Source organism: Staurois parvus, unplaced genomic scaffold (assembly GCF_062004578.1).
Source record: "Staurois parvus isolate SC_StPar_1 unplaced genomic scaffold, SC_StPar_1.0 ptg000635l, whole genome shotgun sequence".
In the NCBI taxonomy this organism is placed as follows: Eukaryota; Metazoa; Chordata; class Amphibia; order Anura; family Ranidae; genus Staurois; species Staurois parvus.
Window position 1 is genome coordinate 3,397,683 of NW_028318431.1, and position 22,097 is coordinate 3,419,779.

The following is a 22,097-nucleotide window of genomic DNA, read 5'->3' on the forward strand; positions in this document are numbered from 1 at the left end:
CAAACGCCTCGCAACCGCACTGCAAACGCCGCCAGGCATTTGCGGAGCAGCACCATAGACTTGAATAGGAGGCTTCAACTCCTCCTGACTCGACCAGAGGCGTCCGTTTTGCCACGATGCTAACGCTCCCGTGTGAACAGCACTATGTGCTGCAATGTGCAGAATTTTCCAAGGCGTTTGGAAAACGATAAAAAACGCTTCCCAAACGCCTGTCTGCCGTTTGCTGACAAGGCTAGTGTGAACGTAGCCTAAGTGACTCAGACCAACAGACCTCACCCATACCTGAAATATCACTTTAAGCTGGACCTGATTTTTTTAAAGGGTCAATTCATGCAATATTGACTATATTGACTTTATTGTATATAGATGCTGGATGGCTGAACTGTTCACTAGCTTTTCAAATCTTAGTGTTTCTAGCAGTATGATCTCCCTGCCAGCAATGCAGGCGATTTGAAGTGAAGACATCTTACATCCAGAGTGCTTAATATAAAAAAATAATAATTATAGTATAATAATATATATGACTAATGGCTTATTTTTTGATTCTAAACACAACAAAAGTATGCCATAGGGTGGTGTTCCCAAACTGTACATACATGCTGTAGGTGGTATACTTCCAAAGACAGTCTATCTCAACTAGAGTTCCTCCAGAGGGTGCTAGGGGTTCCTTGAGCAATCTGCAGTTTCTGACTTTTAGATAAGTAACCAGTGACACTAACGATCTCTAGTTATATTTATTATTTATTTCAGGTACTTGTATAGCGCCGTCAATGTACGCAGCGTTTTACATGTATATACTGTATATATATAGTACATTCACATCAGTCCCTAACCCTCAAGAGGTGTACAATCTAAGCTCCCTAACTTACATTCATACATACACATACTAGGGCCAATTTAGACATGGGCCAACTAACCTACCAACATGTCTTTGGAGTGTGGGAGGAAACCAGAGTACCCGGAGGAAACCCACGCAGGCACAGGGAGAACATGTAAGCTCCAGACAGGTGGTGCTGTAGCTGGGATTCAAACCAACGACCCTAGTACTTCCAGGCGGATATATGTAAAGAATCGCCAATGTAAGCAGCATTTTTCCCAATGAATATCAGTGTAATGAGGCATTTCTTACACCTACCACCAATGCAAAGGGAGTTCTTCTCCAGCTGACAATGATTCTAAGGGGGCCTTTCACCACTTACCAGTGTAAGGTAACATTTTACTGACCACTAATGTAAAAGGGGCATTACACTGACCAGCAAGGTGAAGAGGACAATACACTGACTGCCAATATAAATGGGCACTTTTTCCACTATCAGTGTTGGTTAAAGCGGAGTTCCACTCACCTGTTAAAAAATAAAAGTCAGCAGCTACAAAAACTGTAGCTGATGACTTTTAAAAAACAGCCACTCACCTGTACCCCGGTTCCGTGATGTGTCCCCCGCAGCCTGTTTCACCAGCCGTCCTGTATTCCAGGAGGCCGGCATCTTCAGTTTGGGCACATGGCTGTGACAGCTTGCGGTTTCACAGCCGGGTGCCCACTGCACATGTGCGAGTAGTGCTGCGCTTCATGAATGGTCCTGTAGTCTTCTGGGACCTGTCACGTGTCCCAAAAAACTACAGGGAGGGAGGGTAGGAGGACACCTTCCGTTTCCAATCGCCTAGGCGTTCGGACCGGAAGTGGGAGGGGGTACCTGTCAAATTCAGGTACCCGCTCCCCCCCCCCGGCCCCCCAAAGGTGCCAATCCTTAATGGGGAGCAGGGGAGCAATCCTTAAAGTGGAACCTCTCCTTTTGGGTGGAGCTCAGTTTTAACATTTCTCCACTGACCACCAGTGTGAGTAAACACTATAGAATTAGATGTCTGCCTTGCTTTTCTAGCATTATTATTATCTGTTTCCATTTATTAGTTTATTATTAATTTATAATAATTATTATTTTCTTCTTATTATTAATAATTATTTCATTACTATTGCTTAGAATAAATGTGCTATATAGAAAATCCCTGGTGTCCAGGACCTAAAGTCCTGAACAGAAGTTACAGAACCCATAGTAATGCACACTTCACAACTGTGGTGTCCATCAGTAGACAGAGGACTGCAGTGGCATTTTAGAAACAGTGGAGTCCATGGAATCTCTGAGGATAAGCATGGTAAAGAAGGGGATTCTTGTGTACTTATGACTCAAGAGAGAGATACTGTTTACAGTCATAACTGGTGCCATGTCCTGCAAAGAACCTGCTCTGAACTGTTTGCGATGGGGCTATATGACTGACAACACTTTGGTAAATACTGCAGCAGTCATAGATGTCAAGCAACCATTTTCTTCCCCAAGCCTAGAGTGGGCAAACTAAAGAAGAATATCTGACAAGCTATGGACAAGTTTCTTTCTTTTTTTTTAACAGGTAAAATGGACAAGTTTCTTAACAAAAAAAGTGCAGTGCAACCACCCCCCTAACCATGCATTCATTCATAAAGAATACATATGAATAGTGGTGGAAACCTCCAAAGATGTAATCAACGTGCTTACACATTCTCATATTCTACTCAAACTAAAAATACATATACTGTGCAATCTATATGTTACAAACACTTTCTGAATAGTGGTGGAAACCTCTAATACAGTGCCTTGAAAAAGTATTCATACCCCTTGAATTTTTCCACATTTTGTCATGTTACAACCAAAAATGTAAATGTATTTTTATTGGGATTTTATGTGATAGACCAACACAAAGTGGCACATAATTGTGAAGTGGAAGGAAAATAAATGGTTTTCAATTTTTTTTTTCAAATAAATATCTGAAAAGTGTGGCGTGCATTTGTATTCAGCCCTCTTTACTCTGATACCCCTAACTAAAATCTAGTGGAACCAATTGCCTTCAGAAGTCACCTAATTAGTACATAAAGTCCACCTGTGTGTAATTTAATGTCAGTATAAATACGGCTGTTCTGTGAATCCCTCAGAGGTTTGTTAGAAAACATTATGTAACAAACAGCATCATGAAGGCCAAGGAACACACCAGACAGGTCAGGGATAAAGTTGTGGAAGTTTAAAGCAGGGTTAGCTATAAAATATCCCAAGCTTTGAACATCTCACAGAGCACTGTTCAATCCATCATCCGAACATTGCTAAGAGTATGGCATAACTGCAAACCTACCAAAACATGGCCGTCTTTGGTTATAACATGACAAAATGTGGAAAATTTCAAGGGGTATGAATACTATTTCAAGGCACTGTACATTTCAATATGTATTTGTGGTAATATCTAGTTTGCAAAAGTCCTTTTAAATCCTGCGCCAAATTATAATGCATATTCCACTTGTGATGTGTCTATTTTCTTTAATGTACACACTGGGCTTGATTTCCTGTAACTGTTCAAAATCTGGTGTGTCTGTGCATGGTAGCCAATCATTTTCTTACTTCAGCTTGTTAAATTAAACCATGACAAAAAAGCCCTTGCAGCTGATTGATTTCTGTGCAGTTTCACCAGATTTTGCAATCTCCAGTTTTAGTAAATCAACCCAATGTGTGATCCGCCACCAATCGCACCAACCTAAAATTAAACTATATAAGCGCTGCCCAGTCAATGTGAATAATATAATCAAAATAATATATATGGTAGCACCACAAAAAATATCAATGATAATAAAGTAAAAAAAACAAACTATCACAGCTGCAAACCTAACCTACAAAAGGTGCATATATTGATACCCAACAGGTTGCGCTTATATCAACAATGTGAACCAAATATAATAGTGTCCAAAAAATATATTGAATATAAAAATATATAAAGTCCAAACAACAATATTGTGTTGCAGTGAAGGAAATATATATAAAAAAACTAATTAGTGTCCAACAAAATTCACCATATGCCAATCCACCACCAGCTAAATTAAATGAACTCACCAGAGCAATATGCGGATCAAATTATAAATCAGCATAAGCACTTTCTGCTCTGGGAGCAATACTCTGCGGGAGAATGAACAGCACTGAAGAATGTATCCGTATATTCAAGGAGCAATATTCTGCAGGGAATACTCAGCAATATAGATCCACTTCTTAAATAAACACCTCTTCCTCAGATGTTCAGACCAACACTTGGGATATAAGAGAACAGAGAACTCATGGTGCAGTACTTTAAAAATCTTATTTATTAAAACTCATTGCACTTACACATATTGGTGTCCCAGCCGACACCAGCAAACAAAGTGTGATATCAATCAGTAAGATGAACCAAGCCTCGCCCCGCATACGCAGGTACTGACAGCTCAGGAACGTAAGGATGTCACATCCACAGGCTCCGTCCTACGCGTTTCGTCATCGACATCGGAAGGAATGTGAATAATATAAACCTGAACACAATATTAATTTGTCCATATCCACATTTTGTTTGTGCAAAACAAAATGGTACAGTAGCAGGTACAAAACTCTAATTCAGTCGCACTAACTTCTCACCCATTTAAATAAGGTTTTAGGCTCCATGCACACTAGACGCTACAAAAAAAACTGGATAAAAAACGCTAATGTTTAGTGTTTTTTCCAGCATTCTTGCAGTATTTAGGAGCGTTTGCAAAAGTGTTTAGGAGCACTAGTGTTCTTTAAAGCAGCAGGCCACCGCCGGCGTCCTTAAAGGGTAAGTTCACCTTTCGTAACATGTTACACCCACATTCAGGACAGGCCCCCCCACATCCCCACCCCGATCCCTGTTGTGACAGCTAGCGGATATTCTCCCCCCCTTACCCCAAAGAACCCCTGATGTTGAGGGCATGTGACCTGGTATGGTTCAGGAGGAAATGGGGGTGCTCACTTGTTCCCCCCTCCATTTTCTGGCCTGCCAGGCTGCATGCTTAGATAAGGGTCTGGTATGGATTTTGGGAGAGGGGAACCCACGCCATTTTTTTTTACATTTTGGTGTTGGGTTCCAGTCAAAATTTGGATTTTGGGGGGGACCCCACGCCATTTTTTTTTATTTTGTCATGGGGTTCGACTTAAATTCCATACCAGACCTGAAGGGCCTAGTAAGGATTGGGGGTATCCCCCCACACTGTTTTTTTTTCCTGAATTTTTCATTGCCGACAATCCTTTTCTTTAGGAGAGTTCCTCATTTTATTCTGCTGTCAAATTTTATTCTGCTCCTAGAAGCTGAAGCTTGAAAAATGCTTCTAGTCTACAATTGTGTGCATGGACACATAGGATAACACTATTTGCTTCTAGAGGCAGAAAAAAAATACGCTCATAAGTAGCTGCTAGGAGCCAGTGTGCAAGGAGCCTTATTCTTCAATCCTGGATCTCTCCAAATTCACCAACAGATAATGCTTCCACTCCTGGCTTCCACTCTCCCAATGAAAGATGCCACTCCACTCGCCAACAGCAGCTCAGAAATAATAAGACAAGGCCATCATTGTGCACATCTCTTTGGCATCATACATCTTGTTAAAAAAGCTTTGAACACCACTTACAATTAAAGTGCACAGTTCCTGGTGTACAATAGTGAAATCAGCCTGCAGGATCAATACATTGTCCTAAATATACATTGGAATATAGTCGAGGTTTCCACCATTATTCATTAGGTGTTTGTAAAATATAGATTGCACAGTATATATAACTTTAGTTTGCAATAGAATATGTGTGTGTAAGCACATTGATTACATATTTGGAGGTTTCCACCACTATTCATAGTTATTCTTTATTTATTTTTTAATTAATACATTGTTAGGAGGGTGGTTGCACTGCACTTTTTTGTATCTAATGTCTTAAGGCGTAGAAACACATATCAGTGGCAACCAAAGTAGTGATTTTTTTATTTTATTTTATTTTGGCAGTTGTTTTAATTTATTTTGACACACAAAGGTTGGTAGCATGGCGTTATTACCCTAGTTTTATAAGGTTTCTTAACATTGGGCAGCACAGTAGAAAACATTAGGGAGAGTTCAGAGGCTGCTGAAAAAAAAACGCAGAAAAGCTCCTAAACGTGAGTTTATCAGCTCCAGTGTACATGGAGCCTAAAACTATTCCGATGTTACCCTTTTACCAGTAGGTTGTACTTTACTCTCCTTTTTACATATTTTCCATGGTCTCACTATGACCTGTTGTAGAAACAAAGTCATTCAAAGGGTTCTGCAGCTTAGGATGAAATTTACACACAAGCTTTGTGCAAGGATTCAATCAAATAGAACAAGTCTGTGTTGTGTCTTTAAATGTTAAGTTCACTTAAAAAATAATACATGCAATTTTTTGTAGCTAAAAGAAGTATTTTACACCGGTGATCAGCAGATTGCGGGTGCAATGTCAAGCTCCTGCAGACACTCAGTATAGCTGTCTGCCCAAACCTACCTTCAGTTTATAACTTTCCTTCTTGGTAATGAAAGGGCTAGATGATGCAGAAAGTCCTCAAATGAGAAATGAGATTGGCTCTATGGGGTTAATTTACTAAAACTGGAGAGTGCAAAATCAGATGCACTTCTACACAGAAACCAATCAGCTTTCAGGTTTTCTTGCCAAAAAATGAACAAGCTGAGGTTAGAAGCTGATTGGCTACCATGCAGAGGTGCACTGGATTCTAAGCACTGCAGTTTTAGTATATCTCCCCCTCTTTGTCCTGCTGCTGCTTCCAATGCACACTGTGAAAAGCTTACTGTGTGCAGTGAAATCAGAGTAAGCAATATTAGTATAGGAGAGGAACAACTGAAAATGACGGAAGGGAAGCCTGGAGTTCAGCTTTAAAAAATAAACTCATAAATTGAAAAGAAATAATTTTCTTCCCCCTGTGCAGCAATGTATTTGGTACAAAGCGACAGGTTCAATTAAAAGCACTTTATAGCAAGATTCTTAAAAGCACCAGCATCTACTCCACAAGTAACTCAAAAAGCATTAAATGTGATTGCTGATAAATGAGAGTATGATATAAATAATTGTTTCATGATGTCTATGGGAACACAGGAGTCAACACTGGTATTCCATTATGTTTGATGTGCACAGAAAGGTTTCTGTACTCTGTACTTATCTCTTTGAACAAATTCTGATAATTATCAGAAGTAGGACTGTAAAATTTAAAAAAATAAATAAAAATGAAAGGTGCCCATATTGCTTCTTGTGGTTAATGTTCTAACAGATTATGTTGTAATTGCTGCCCTCTGCCACGTCACTGCACTGGCTATTCTTATATCAACTCCTAATGAGGATTTGGCTCCACTCAAAAATGCCTAAGACCCCTTTCCCCCCGAGCCGATATATTTCTCCAGCACCGCGGGTGCAACGCAGTGTACCCACACTTTTTGTTCGGGCTATCTGCACTTTGCCATTGACAGCCATTATGTCCCACAGTTTTGGTTTGTTTTCTGAATGCGCACCAAAAGTCCTGCCTGCAGAAGTTTTGGAGCGCTTTCTGCAAGCGCACTAAAACTGGGGGACATAATGGAAGTCTACGGTAAAGCGCAGAAACCGCAGATACACTGCGCTACGGGAAAAGTGCAATTAGTTTTAAAGGGATATCTTTTCCCGAACAATTATTGCCACGGAGAGTAATGAGGCTGGTTCTGCTGCTTCTCCATTCCACTTTCACCTATGATAACCAACAGTTTCACTGATACTTCACTGTACCTAGAAAGGGCACTTTCCTCTCTCTTGCCCAGGTAATTGCTTGAAGTTTCCCTTCCGTTCCACGTAATCCAAAACCACCAGGAACCAAAATAGCCCTGAAAATAAAACAGAAAGTCATGGAAAATTATATAGTATACAACATAACATCTTTACTATCACCATGCTATAATGTGTAATTAATGTTTTTTTTAGATTTGGATAGAATGGGGAATTGTTAAAAGCTCCATCAGGTGTTATTGGTGTGAGTTTGTGTATTGGGGAGAGCATCTGTCAATTCCTTTTCAGAGGACAATGTCACAACGGTTAGAAATGATGGGATATTCCTCTGCAGGGGGTATAGACATCCACAAAAACACATAAAGACAAATTGTTTTTTTGGGTCAAACACTGGGCCCAAGCTTTAGAGCAGCTGTGTCAAATAGAACCAACAATAATTCAATCTTTGTTTAGATCACTTGACTAATGGCATTTATGGTACTGCAGTGCAGGGGCGGACTGACCATTTGGAAACTCGGGCACTGCCCGAGGGCCCAAGGTCAGTAGGGGGCCCCATGAGATGCCCCTGGTACCTTTTTCATAGGCTTTTTTAAGTTTGGGCAAGGACACAGGGGCCCCATGATCCCCTATTGCCCGAGGGCCCCATGAGTTGTCAGTCCGCCCCTGCCGCAGTGTCATTGCAAGCAGAAATGCTCTCTTCAAAGAAAATAATGTAGAATGCAAGCTGAAATGGTTAAAAATGGTCAAAGATAAAAAGGCCTGAACCAAAACTGAAGGGACAACACTGAAGTTCCAAGAAAGAAGGACTGCCAAGGTCAAGAACTCATCTTCCTGCAATTGCTTAACCGCCCTGGCGGTATGATTATTTCAGATTTTTGGTGCTGAAAGCGGTACCATTATTTTGCATGGAAACTTAGCGTTTTATATTGTAGGCCTGTAATTCTTAGGAATAACTCACTGAAATCTGTCCGAACAAGAGTCTAGTAAACATCCCGGGTAGGATAAAACTTGAAACACGAAATCATAAATTATAATTTCATAAATAATCATAAAAAATAATAATATAATAATAACACATTTAATTCAATAATATAATCAAACTGAAAACACTGAAATTTGAAATAGAGCTCCAAGTTCGCACATCACTGAGCAAAGTCGCAAAATCGTTTTCAGTGTCTGATGACGAATTTCCCCACGAATCATTATCACTCAATTCTGCAAGTGGTTCTGATTTACTATCGCTGTTCTCTAGCTGGTCTACAACCGATTTTGACCTAAAGGAACGCTTTTTGGACGCCATGGACTTTTCTCAGTTTCCAGGCAGAAAGAACAGTAAAAATGAAGGGAGGGTACAGGACAAAGCACTCGGGACAAAATGTATGTGAAATGGTTTGGTACAGTAATGTTTTACTATGTTATTTTAGTGATTTTAGTGAATGTCACTTTTTGTCACTTTCAAATTTCCCGCCATTCCGTCCCCCGTACGTCCCGACGCTCGCAGAGGACAGAACCCAGATGACAGATGCCGGCATCTGCCGGATTACATTGCCAGGGACACTGCAGGAGGGACATCGCGGGAGCGCAGGACAAGGTAAGTGATCGAGGGATCGTGGAGCAGCGCCGCATGGTAAGCCCGAGTGTAGCTCAGGGTTACCGCTTGTGGTACTGAAACTTTACCCCGAGCTACACTCGGGAATACTGCCAGGGAGGCTACGGTTCCTCGCACACTAGCTTTTTTTATGTTCCTAGCAGCTAGTTATGAGCGTTTTTTTTGTGCCCCTAGAAGCATATAATGTTATCCCATGTATCCATGTACCCTATTGTAGGTTTGAAGCGTTTTTCAAGCTTTAGCTTCTAGGAGCAAAAAAATTATTTTTTTATATATTTTTGGAAGAGATTTGTCATCAGAAAAGGCACGGAAGGCTCCTAAACGCTAATAAGATGATATTACCAGCGGTTTTTAATCAATTTTCTGAGCTAAAAAAAACCCCAAAACAGCTAGTGTGCATGGAGCCTAAATGTCCAGGGTCCTATTCACTAATCGTAGATCAAATATAATAGAAGCAATGAAGGAATATATCTCTAACTAGGAAAGGATATTATATGTGGACGTGTGTATGTATGCATATTTGCAGCACTCTGTATGTCTTGTATTATTTTCTTGTAACTGCAAGTAATTTGTATGCGCACCATTCTTGTTTTCTAAAAGCATGTTAATATACAACTGGGTGGTTTCCTTGCTTTACTGTAAAAAATTCTACAAACAGCAGAAATGATGAACGCACTTGTTTTAATTTATTAAAAAGCAGTAGTCACTTATTAAACCCTTAAAGTAGAATTATAGCCAAAGCTGTACTTCTATAGATCACAGGAGTGCAGTTTGCTCTGCACTCCTGTGACCCATTGAAGCGCACTCTCAGCTGACATTACAGAGCTGGTCCAGGCTCAGGAAAGATCCAAAACTTATGGCGTGGATCGGCACCTGGCTCAGCCTCTCAGCAAGCCATTGAGAGCTTGAGCTAGCCCCTCCTGCTACTCCACAACCCAGTGACCACTACAGGGGCAGAGCAGAGAGCCGAAGACTGAGTCTAGGTTCACACCTATGTGTTTTCCGTTGAGTTTTGCGTTTTGCAGAAACGCAGAGCAGTCCATTTAACATGATTTCCTATGGGACACGTTCTCATCTCTGCGTTTTCACCCAGTGTGTTTTTTTGGAAAGGGTCAAGGACTTATTTAAATGCAAAACATTGCCTTTTTGGTTCAATAGACATCAATGGAGATGCTGCAGAAATGCATGTAGTGCGTTTGTTTATGCGTTTTTGATGTGTTTTGCATTTTTATCTGCCCAGCAACAAGTTGAAAAAAAAAAGCAAAACACATAAAAAATGCAGCAAAAACGCATGTGCAAAAACACAAAATGCACCACAAAAATGGATCAAACACAAACTGCATAGGTGTGCGCCTAGCCTAACAGTCACTGCTCTCTGCTCAGAGCAGAGATGGGAACCAAGCAATCAGCTGTGTTTGATCATTCAGTTCCCACTACAGAGTCAGTGGGGGACAGATGCAGCACCAGAATGATGCCACATCCACCTAGGTGAGTATGATGTTTTCTTTTGCATAGCCCATACTTTAACCACAGTGTAAGCTGCAAACCTTCCACTTAACCTCAACCTAACCACAAACTCAAAGGCTCCATTCACACCTATGCAGTTTGCTTCTTGTCTGTTTTGCAGTTCTTTTCGCAGTTCGTTTTGCATTTTTCTACACGCGTTTTTGATGCGTTTTTAATGTGGTTTTTTCAGCTTTTTTTTTTCTAAGTGGAATTTTTTTTGCTGGGCAGAATAAAAATGCAAATTTCAAACATGGCAAAAATGTGGCAAAAACACACTTTCAGCAAATTCTCCATTGAACTCTTTTGTAGCAAAACCGCTGCTTTTTGCTTTTAAAAAAGTCCCTTTCCAAAAATGCAGCAGCTCAAAAAAATAACAGATGTGAATATGTTCCATAGGAAACAGTGTTAAATGGACTGTAGTGCGTTTCTGCAAAGAGCACTTAAAAACGCATTGGCGTGAACGGAGCTTAAGAGAAAACTAGTAACAAGTGCTATCAAGTTATCACAGCAGTAGTGCTAAAGTCAGAAATTATATTCAGTTTATATTAAATTGAGTTCTGTGTGATCATGTGCAACGGTATCATAGAATCCATATAAACTGAACAAAAAAGCAGTAAGATTGTTCTTTTTGAAGCCTGCTCTGCGTTCTCTCTATCTGCTTCCTGCATCAGTGGTTTTATTCATATGTCCAATGAAGGTTTGAATTTGATTAGTGGTTGTGGGATAATTCATAGTACTGACTTTCTAGGGTAGGGTGTTCCAAAGTTACCAGAGGGCATGGATCAAGGTCCCCAGACTACAGACAAAAGGAACTGGGATGAATTGGTGCAGTAGAGCAAATTACTAATGAAAAACGAAAGGTGAATGTAGCCATAACAGTGCACTTGTAACAACACAGGTAAGTGTTGTCCTCAAGACTTTTATCTTTATTTAGCCACTTCTCAACCACCCCATAGCAGATATACTGCTACAGGGCGACACGGGTGCGCAAAATCACGTATATATACGTGATTTCGCATTTCCAGGTAGGGGGCGCACGCGAGGCACGCATGCACGCTCCCTACCCGCGCCGCCATTTGCGGCTGCGGCTGCGGCTGTCAATCACAGGGTCTCGGCCAGTGATTACTTGCTGGCGCCCTGTGATTGCTGAGCATCTCTGATGCTGTCAGCTCGTGCACACTGCTTTGGATGGCTTCTATTAGTAGTGTCAGTGCTTTTTTTTAGCACTGATCACTGTATTGGTGTCACTGGTGATGTCAGTGACACCAAGTCAGTTCCCCCCCAGTGTCAGAATGCCCGCCGCAGTCCTGCTATAAGTCGCTGATCGCCACCATTACTAGTAAAAATTAAAAAAAAAAATTTCAGTATCTATACTGCCATTTGTAAGCACTATAACTTTCACGTAAACCAATTAATTTACATAGGAAAAGTTACTCAGCGAGTGCTCAAAACAAATAAGCGACTATGCACAGTAAAAGGGAACCATAAAACCTTCCAAATAACACATATAATCAGGGTAAGTGCAGCGCTAAACATATAAAGATATAAAGAGTTCTTCAATAAATCAGTAGTCCTTAGTATAAATCATATATGCATGAAAAAAGTTCTAAAACAATGGAGCTCCGTGTGACTTCATGTGTTTCAGTGCAAAATTCCTTCAAACAGATAGGTGAGAGGCAAGGTAATGGGTAAAATACGCACTCACCGGACACGCAATGGTAATGCGCAGTGTATAGTATAGTGGAGGTCTACCAATAGGTCCCTCTCAGCACAGGAACGAGATCGACCCAGGATAAGTAGATGTCATCAAGATATTTTCAACCGGAGGTCCCCTTTAAGGACACGGGTGCAGCCTCTTCAGTGTGGTACAGAGGTTACCAGGGGGAGCTCGAGGGGATTAGGTGCTTGGTAAAGAGCAAAAGATGGAAAAGCCCATAGTGTAGTAGACTCAAATAATGTTTAATGAAAGGTAAAATAAAAAGGTATTTCCATACATGTGGATATGTAAACATACACCGGAAATCTTGCGATAACCATGAACAATCAAATGACAACCATAGGGTTGCTATGAGCACTAACCAGCTGGTTTGGTAATAGGGGCAGCTGGACCTCCTTGATCCGGCGACGTGACGTCAAGGCTCACAGGCTCCTCCAAAACGCATTTAGTACGCGTGTAAGTCCTCAGTTGGGGTTGCCGTCCCCCTGGTGACCACTGTACCACACTGAAGAGGCTGCACCCGTGTCCTTAAAGGGGACCTCCGGTTGAATATATCTTGATGACATCTACTTATCCTGGGTCGATCCCGTTCCTATGCTGAGAGGGACCCAATGGCAGACCTCCACTATACTATACACTGCGCATTACCGTTGCGCGTCCGGTGAGTGCGTATTTTACCCATTACCTTGCCTCTCACCTATCTGTTTGAAGGAATTTGGCACTGAAACAATTTGGCACTGAAACACATGAAGTCACGCGGAGCTCTATTGTTTTAGAACTTTTTAATGCATATATGATTTATATTAAGGACTACTGATTTATTGAAGAACTCTTTATATGTTTAGCGCTGCACTTAACCCAATTAATTTACACATATTGGGATTTTTTTTTAAGCAAAGACATGTAGCAGAATACATTTTGGCCTAAATTTATGACAAAATTTGATTTTTTTCAAATTCTTTTTACTGGACATGTTTAATAGCAAAAATATTTTTTTTTTCTCAAAATAGTCGGTCTTTTGTTTTTTATTCATAGCACAGAAAATAAAACACACAGGCAATCAATACCACCGAAAGAAAGCTCAATTCGTAAGAAAAAAAAAAGGACATAAATTTAATTTGGGTGCAGAGTTGCATGACCACGCAATTGTCAGTTAAAGGAACGCAGCGCCGTAACGCAAAACATGGCCTGGTCAGGAACAGGGGTAAATCCTCAGGAGGGCAAGCGGTTAATTCAACTTTTTATTTTATTTATTTTTTATTTGTATGGTTACATTTTCAGGACTAGCTTTTGGTTGACAGGAAGCAAAAAACACCCAATGTGCTTGTCCTAAAAATGTAGTTGTTAACACAAATAAAACAAGACTCACGGACAGTACTCAACTGTGTTCTTCTGAAATACGTAACCCACTGATGTTTTCATGTACATCATTAAGGTTCAAACTGAGCAGTGAAAATCAGATCTGCTTCTTAATTTCTATAACTGCAGGAGAGCAGCTGGGGCCTAATATGTGGGTGAAGGGAGAGTGATCCATGTGATATAAACTGGCCAGGCTGTTTTCAGTAACAGGAATAAAATTCTGCTCAAATTGGAAACCATGATGTAGAAAATGCAACCCCTTGCTGAGACCATCAGCAGCAATTTTAACCAGTGCACAGGGTTCGCACATCATTGTTTTTAAGTAGAAGTGATCCCTGGTTAGGAAGAATGCTATATCCCCCAATAACAATACTGAGACTCCTATCAGTGCTGTTTACCGATCAGAAGGGCCTAAAGTTTGGCTAAGCAAGTCAAACTCTCTCTTTCTGAATGGATTCTCACCTCAGGATTATCACAAAGTTGACTTTTGTAAAAGTAGAGTTCATCTGTATAAATGTGGATGGATTGTATAGCCAAATAAAGAAGAACATACTAAAGTAGGATCAGACAGGACATTAGGCACTGTGTAACCGGATTTATTTACTATAGGCATTTATATCATGCTGACACCTTACGTAGTGCTTTACATATTGCACATTCATATCGATCCCTGCCCTTAAGGAGCTTAACATCTAAGGTCTTAATCTTAGTTTTAGGTTTACCCTAGTTAGGTTCTACCCTACGTGTTTCATCATAAATATGTCTTCCGGGGCTAGAAGAAGGAAGATGTCATTTATGACGAAATGCGTAGGGAAGAGCTTATGTTTGTGGCGTCATCATGGATTCCAACACCCAGAAGTTGTTCGCCTGAATGCTAAAAACAGATTTGTTATTATGCATGCGCTATTGTGAGCATTTTACTTTTTTAATAAACATGGCAGTTTAAAGTTTTACACTATGTGGCTTCCCTGATTTTCTCTCAATGGATTTGGTGGAGGAGAGACATTATATACTGTGTGGAATTCTCTCTTCACGCAAGCGTGTTTTATCTTGCCTAAAAACAAAGTCAAAATAATCTGGTAAGCGCATTTATTTAGCACATGGCGGAGGTGCACATCAGTGTGGTTTATATGCTTTGTGAAGCAGTATACACAGTCTAAGAGGAAGTTGGATCAGAATTAATCTTCATTTTGGGACTATTTATTTATATTTGGACTTTTATATAATTTATTCACTTATGGTGATTTTTCCTAAGTTTTACACTGCGCTTTATATACATTCTTGTAAATCAACCCTATAGGTAACAACTGACCACATCTACCAGTCATTTTTCTAGGGTATTTAGAAATGGAAAAAGCAACTCCTAAACTAAAAACTAAGATAAATACCTACTTATTTCAATTAATCTAATGTTACAGAATTATATAGAACTCCGTACATGTTTTGTTGTTGAGATAGAGTGGACAAAAGTATGGTAGTCCCCTACCCTAGAAGCAAGGCACTAGACATTTTTTTTCTGCTTGTATCACATTGGTGAGAATTTAATGTCCCTCCTGTCTGAAATACACAACAGGAAGTTAGAGGAAATCTTTCCAAAGTATTGGCAATCCACTCACAGCTGTCCCTGGAACAAGCATCCCTACTGAAATAATCCCATGCATTCCTGTTCCAGTAATGACTTAAAATTTAGATTTCTCCTCACTGCCTATCCCAGGGACAATGGTTATTAAGACAAAAAGGAAGAGGGGAGGGCGCGGGGACACAGATAGCAATTAAACCCTGACAGATGTTTTAACCCATCCCTCCTTAATGCAAAACTCTAAAAAATGTTGGCTTTAGGTACATTTTAACAATTGCCGTAACACTTAACCTATTCCTAAACTGAGCCCCTACAATTAAGCTGCTCACAAAATGCCCCCCCAAGCTATTCAAACACAGATTGATAAACCTATGTTAAATCCCCTAAACACTAACACTAACACTGATCCTAACACTAACCTCTATCATCTAACCTCTAAAATCTCTAAGGGACCATTTACACTGCAGCATTTTAATCCACATATTGCAACGCGCTAAAAACGCATAAGTCCAACCTCCCCATTAAAGGATTAGTTAAAGGATTTGTTCACCTTTTGAAAAAAAAAATTACACGCAATTTTTTTTACAGGTAAAAAAAAAGTGCATTTATTTATTTATTTTATGAGCCTGCAGAGCATTGCACCTGTGGTCAGTGGTTCGCGGATGCAGTATCAGATTCCTACAGACTCTCAAGATAGCTTTCTGCCCGTACCTACTATAAGAGCAGGCAGTTACTTGAGAGCAGGAAAAGCAATGAACTACGTGAGCGCTTACCAGCACCATCACAGTTCATTGAGAACTAGAAGCTATCAGTCGCAAGGGCTTACGGTACTTGTCCTGTGAATGAATGACATTGCCATGCATTTTCAAATTGTGGCAGTGACTGCAGGGAGAAGATCCCATACCTGCTGTCACAGGGAGAGGGGGGATCAGTGGGAGATGCTGAACATGTTATGCCCAAAATACAGGTGTAACATGTAACGCGTTCAGAAAGGTGAACAAAGCCTTCAAAAGTGTCTGTTCCCATCTTGGTGGTGCAGTGCAGTACATTTTTAAAAAGACGTGTCAGTTTTTTCTGAAAGTTAGCACATTGGGGGCCTATGGAAGTCAGTAGTGATGCATCAAAACACATCACATGACTTGTTACACATTACATGAAGTTTTGCTAAGTTGGCAACAGGTATCAACAAGCTTTGGTCAATGGCTGTCAACTCTAAATCTTCGTGAAAATCTCACTGGAAATGCATGTCAATGCTCATCTGATCTCATCTCATCATAATGCATGCCAAAATGCAAAAGAAATGCACCTTTATACATGACAATGCACATTCCTATTGATACATAAGACACACCTGTAAACACATACAGGTGAAACTCGAAAAATTAGAATATCGTACAAAAGTTCATGTATTTCAGTAATGCAACTTAAAAAGGTGAAACTAATATATGAGATAGACTCGTAACATGCAAAGCAAGATAGTTCAAGTCGTGATTTGTCATCATTGTGATGATTATGGCTTACAGCTCATGAAAACCCCAAATCCACAATCTCAGAAAATTAGAATATTACATGCAATCAATAAAACAAGGATTGTACATAGAAAAATATCGGACCTCTGAAAAGTATAAGCATGCATATGTACTCAGTACTTGGTTTGGGCCCCTTTTGCAGCAATTACTGCCTCAATGCGCATTGCATAGCAGCTATCAGCCTGTGGCACTGCTGAGGTGTTATGGAAGACAAGGATGCTTCAATAGCGGCCTTCAGCTCTTCTGCATTGTTCGGTCTCATGTCTCATCTTTCTCTTGGCAATGCCCCATAGATTTTCTATGGGGTTCAGGTCGGGCGAGTTTGCTGGCCAATCAAGCACAGTAATCCCACGGTCATTGAACCAGGTTTTGGTGCTTTTGGCAGTGTGGGCAGGTGCCAAGTCCTGCTGGAAAATGAAGTCAGCATCCCCATAAAGCTTGTCTGCGGAAGGAAGCATGAAGTGTTCCAAAATCTCCTGGTAGATGGCTGCGTTGCCCTTGGACTTAATGAAGCACAGTGGACCAACACCAGCAAATGACATGGCTCCCCAAATCAACACAGACTGTGGAAACTTCACACTGGACTTGTGCCTCTCCATTCTTCCTCCATACTCTGGGTCCTTGGTTTCCAAATGAGATGCAAAAGTTGCTCTCATCAGAAAAGAGGACTTTGGACCACTGAGCAACGGACCAGGTCAGTTTTTCTTTAGCCCAGGTAAGACGCTTCTGACGTTGTTTGTTGTTCAGGAGCGGCTTGACAAGAGGAAAACGACATTTGAAGCTCATGTCCAGGATCCCTCTGTGTGTGGTGGCTCTTGATGCACTGACTCCAGCCTCAGTCCACTCCTTGTGAAAGTCCCCAACACTTTTGAATGACCTTTTCCTGACAATCCTCTCTAGGCTGCGGTCATCCCTGCTGCTTGTGCACCTTTTTCTTCCACACTTTTCCCTTCCACATAACTTTCTATTAATGTGCTTTGATACAGCACTTTGGGAACATCCGACTTCTTTTGCAATTACCATTTGAGGCTTTCCCTCCTTATGGAGGGTGTCAATGATGGTTTTCTGCACAACTGTCAGGTCAGCAGTCTTTCCCATGACTGGGATTCCTACTGAACCAGACTGAGAGACCATTTAAAGGCTCAGGAACCCTTTGCAGGTGTTATGGCTTAATTAGCTGCTTAGAGTGGGACACTTTGAGCCTAGAATATTGCACCTTTTCACAATATTCTAATTTTCTGAGATTGTGGATTTGGGGTTTTCATGAGCTGTAAGCCATAATCATCACAATTATGACAAATCACGGCTTGAACTATCTTGCTTTGCATGTAATGAGTCTATCTCATATATTAGTTTCACCTTTTAAGTTGCATTACTGATATAAATTAACTTTTGCACGATATTCTAATTTTTCGAGTTTCACCTGCAGATCTGAATGGGCCCTGACACTAAACTAACCCCTGTAGCAGAATACTTGTCTTATCCTGTACCTGGATTAGCAGCATTCAGTGTTCAAAGTTCTCTATCAAAAAGTGAATGCCAAAATGCTGGCAACAAGAACTAATGAGCTGATCAGGGAACAGTGGGATCCTGTGCTGGGATTTTTTTTGCTGTCTGTGTCCCTGTTAGAGAGATTTCCTCTAATTTCCTGTCCCGGAGAGTGGCAGGACTCTACTGCAAACCCAAGGGTTTACTTCTCCCATAGAGTGTCTACAAGAGCCTGCAACTATTGTCACTAGATCCCTATGGGGGAAGCAGGGAAATCACAGCAATGCCCTGGATGCCATCAGAACAGAATAAGTTATCCGTAAAATATTTACAGAAGACCAAAAACTCTCCCCCATCCAAAAGATAAATTACATTTTTAGCTAGACCACATTAACCTCTTGTCACCCTTATAACACATATGCGTCCATGGATGTGTGCGGACAGCATGCTTACTGCACGTTTCCAGCAGTGACCACGCTCTCATAGACCGTTCCTTGTCTCCAGTAATGGTCGGGAACCGACTTATGATCATGTGACCACTGTAACAGCCAATCACAGTAGTTGTGTGATCAGACAGTCCTTTTCACCTGGGGCGCAAAGACTCAGTTAACCCTTTTGCTGCCAGGTCCATATGTCCATACGGGGGGGGGGGGGGTTCACATACAATCCCAGTGGATTGTGTACACATCTGATAGGTACACTTCTGCCTGTCAGATGGAAGCATTGCTTCCACACCCACCAGTAATGCTCCCCCCTATCCCCGGCGAGCCCTGTTATGAATCCTGGGTTTCGCTTGCCCATCTGAGGGCCCAGGACCAGCATAGCAGATGCCGCCGGGTCCTCCACTTCTTGTTTCTGACCCAGAAGTGACGTGTAAACCGCCATTTCCAGGTCCCTAAAAAGAAATCTACTGCAGTGCGATGCGCACTGCATTAGATTCATTGAAGCAAAGGGAAGACATTCAGGGTCTGAGACCCAAGATGTCTCATTAAAAAAAACCTGTCACCAAAAATGATCACATAGGAGATTTTTTTGTTCCCTATGTAATGAAAAAAAAAAGTTAAGTAAAAAAAATATACAATTTTTTTGGGGGGGTTGCAATCTTCAGGCCTAGAATGATTTTTTAAACGTGTGCAAAAACCGCAAAAATGGCTCTGGCAGCAAAAAGGCTAAAGGGGCAGGGTGAGAAGGGGTTAACCATTTAGCTATATTCCTGATTTTGAGTTTTTTTAATGCTGGTAGAAAGTGCCTAATACATATTAATTCCATGAAAAAAAAAAACATACAGTTACAAGACCCACAGGAACATACAAAAATACACATCCTGCATATACTGCCCTTTTAAATTAAAATGTAAAATTGCATTTTCTTATGTTTTTAACATTAGTCTTCTGACTGCCATATCCTAAATTATTATTTTTACATTGAACATGTTCTGTCAACTGCACTTGGAAAATGACAAATGGGTTCTGAGGTTTATACATTTTATTAAAAAGCTATGTTTTGTGCATTGATTTACTGTAATAACTGACTTGACAGCACATGTAAATCTTTACCAGATTAAACTGATTGGTATTTTAATGCAGGCGAATGTATTAAGCAATAATTCCAGCTAAGATATGCAAGACCACCTGCTTATAGGTCACAGGCAATCTGAGGAATACTCATAGGAGGCAGACAAAGAGGGAAGTGTTATAGAAGAAATGCCTCCAGCTTAAGTCATTTTTTGATTCTAAAACATTTTGGTGAGCCATCTGTACTGTTAAATGGGTCTACATCAACTGCATGCCAGTTTATAGGGAACTCAGGTTTAATTGTTTTTATAAATTCTTTAATTTTTTGCTTTTTACCAGCAGCACATGTTGATTCATGCAATATCAAGAATACAAAAGTTAGCTGACATTTTCACCAGTGATTTAGAACACTGCAAATCGCAGTAGCAGCACATTTCTGATTACCGCTGCAGCTGTGAGTGGCCAGCGGCCCTGTTCACTAGAATGGCAGGTTGCTGGCGGCTACAGATATTCATGGAATAGATAAAATAGTGCACGGCTAAAGTAATGATTCAGATGAAAGGAAGGTAAACACAATGAATAATAAAATTAGATGTAAATAAACAATATATATGAGCGCACTTCAAAAATCCAAATGAAGACTAGTTAGCAGCTTAGCACTGAGGCAACCAGAGAAAACATAAAGTGTATATGTGCAATGCTCACAATTGATAAAATTGAATATGCGCAAAGATCATATAGATAAATAAATATTATTATTTTTATATAGTATTTATATAGCGCCAAAGGGGTTGCTCAGCGCTGTACAATAGCAGGGGGACAGAACATGAGACAAGACAGTAACAATACAATACACAAGGGGTTCGAGGGCCCTGCTCTTTCGAGCTTACAATCTAGGAGATGACATATATGTATCAGTGATTTAAAGTATACAATTATATGGGGCAAATAATATGTGTCAGTGACTAAATAGTGCCCATATAGTCCCAAAAGCTTCAATCGGTGCTTCTGCTTGTGATAACAGAAGAAATGCGCACTATTATGTGCGTTATATATAATATCCTGGTGTCATCAAGGTAGTCATCTGGGCCAGTTTGTAGAAAAGGCTCTCTCTCAAGGTGGATGGGTCCCAGGACTTTAAATGTTGATCTAGGGTGTCCAGAGTTCCCCTGAAGGGATAGGTGGGTGCAGCTCACAAGGGTTAACTAGAGGCTCCCTCTCTAGAGACAATGGACTGGTACTGGGCATCTAAAAGATTAATACTCCCCAAAAGGGGTCAAACTGAAGAATGCCCGTAGTGTAGTAGATTTGATAAAACATTTAAAGGGTTAAAAAGGATGCATCCATATACAAGTATTACAAAGTGATTTGGACTGACCGTCCCCGAATAAAAATGGCCACCGGAGCTCCACGATGCTCCACGATGCTCCGACGAAGCTCCACGATGCTCCGACGGCATGGCGCTCCTCGTTATGCGTTACGTGCGCAAGCACATCAGAGGAAGATACATTTTTTATACAGCTATTTATGGCTTGTCCGCACAGCCAGTGATTATCTGCGATGATCGTTTCTGGATGCACTTTGGCTTGTTTCCCTCGGGCTTGTAAAAGAGCAATGTGAACAGCAAGCGTTGACATAGAATATGCAGAGCCTTCAGCAAGCTTTTACCCTAGGTTCACACCTAAGTGTTTTCCGCAGCGTTCTGAGTTTTGCAAAAAAGCAGAACAGTGCATTTAACATGATTTCTTACAGGACATGTTCACATCTCTGCATTTTTAACCGGTGTATTTTTTGTCAGGGTTTTTTCTGAACGCAAAAAGTTGTGGTTTTGGTTCTATAGACTTCAATGTAAACACTGCAGAAAAGCATGTAATGCTTTTTTGCTATGATTTGTTTGTTGCGTTTTGCATTTTAAATCTGCCTAGCAACAAGAAAAATTAAAACAATGAAAAAAAAATGCATCAAAACGCAGCAAACACGCAGGTGCAAAAACGCAACGCAAAGCAGAAATGACTCAAACGCAACCTGCATAGGTGAATCTAGCCTTAAGCAACAAAGCTGTTGGCTTTGGTACCACATTATACCTACACTTATTTCTGTACTACTTACTAAGCAGGCAGTACAAAGAGCAATAATATTGTGTAAAGCAGACTAACCTGAAGTAGCCATTCATATTGATTACTGAACTAAGATCAGTAAAAGAT

General features: G+C 40.6%; 1 protein-coding gene across 6 annotated transcripts in view; it reads right to left on the reverse strand.

Moving 5' to 3' along the window:
- CTPS2 (CTP synthase 2) overlaps window positions 1-22,097 on the reverse strand; it is a 306,531-nt gene that overhangs the window by 145,266 nt on the left and 139,168 nt on the right. For all 6 annotated transcript variants that reach the window (XM_089693658.1, XM_089693654.1, XM_089693659.1 and 3 more), the window contains one exon: window positions 7,596-7,690. In XM_089693658.1, the coding sequence (XP_089549784.1) occupies window positions 7,596-7,690 (95 nt within the window). The remainder of the gene's footprint in view (window positions 1-7,595; window positions 7,691-22,097) is intronic.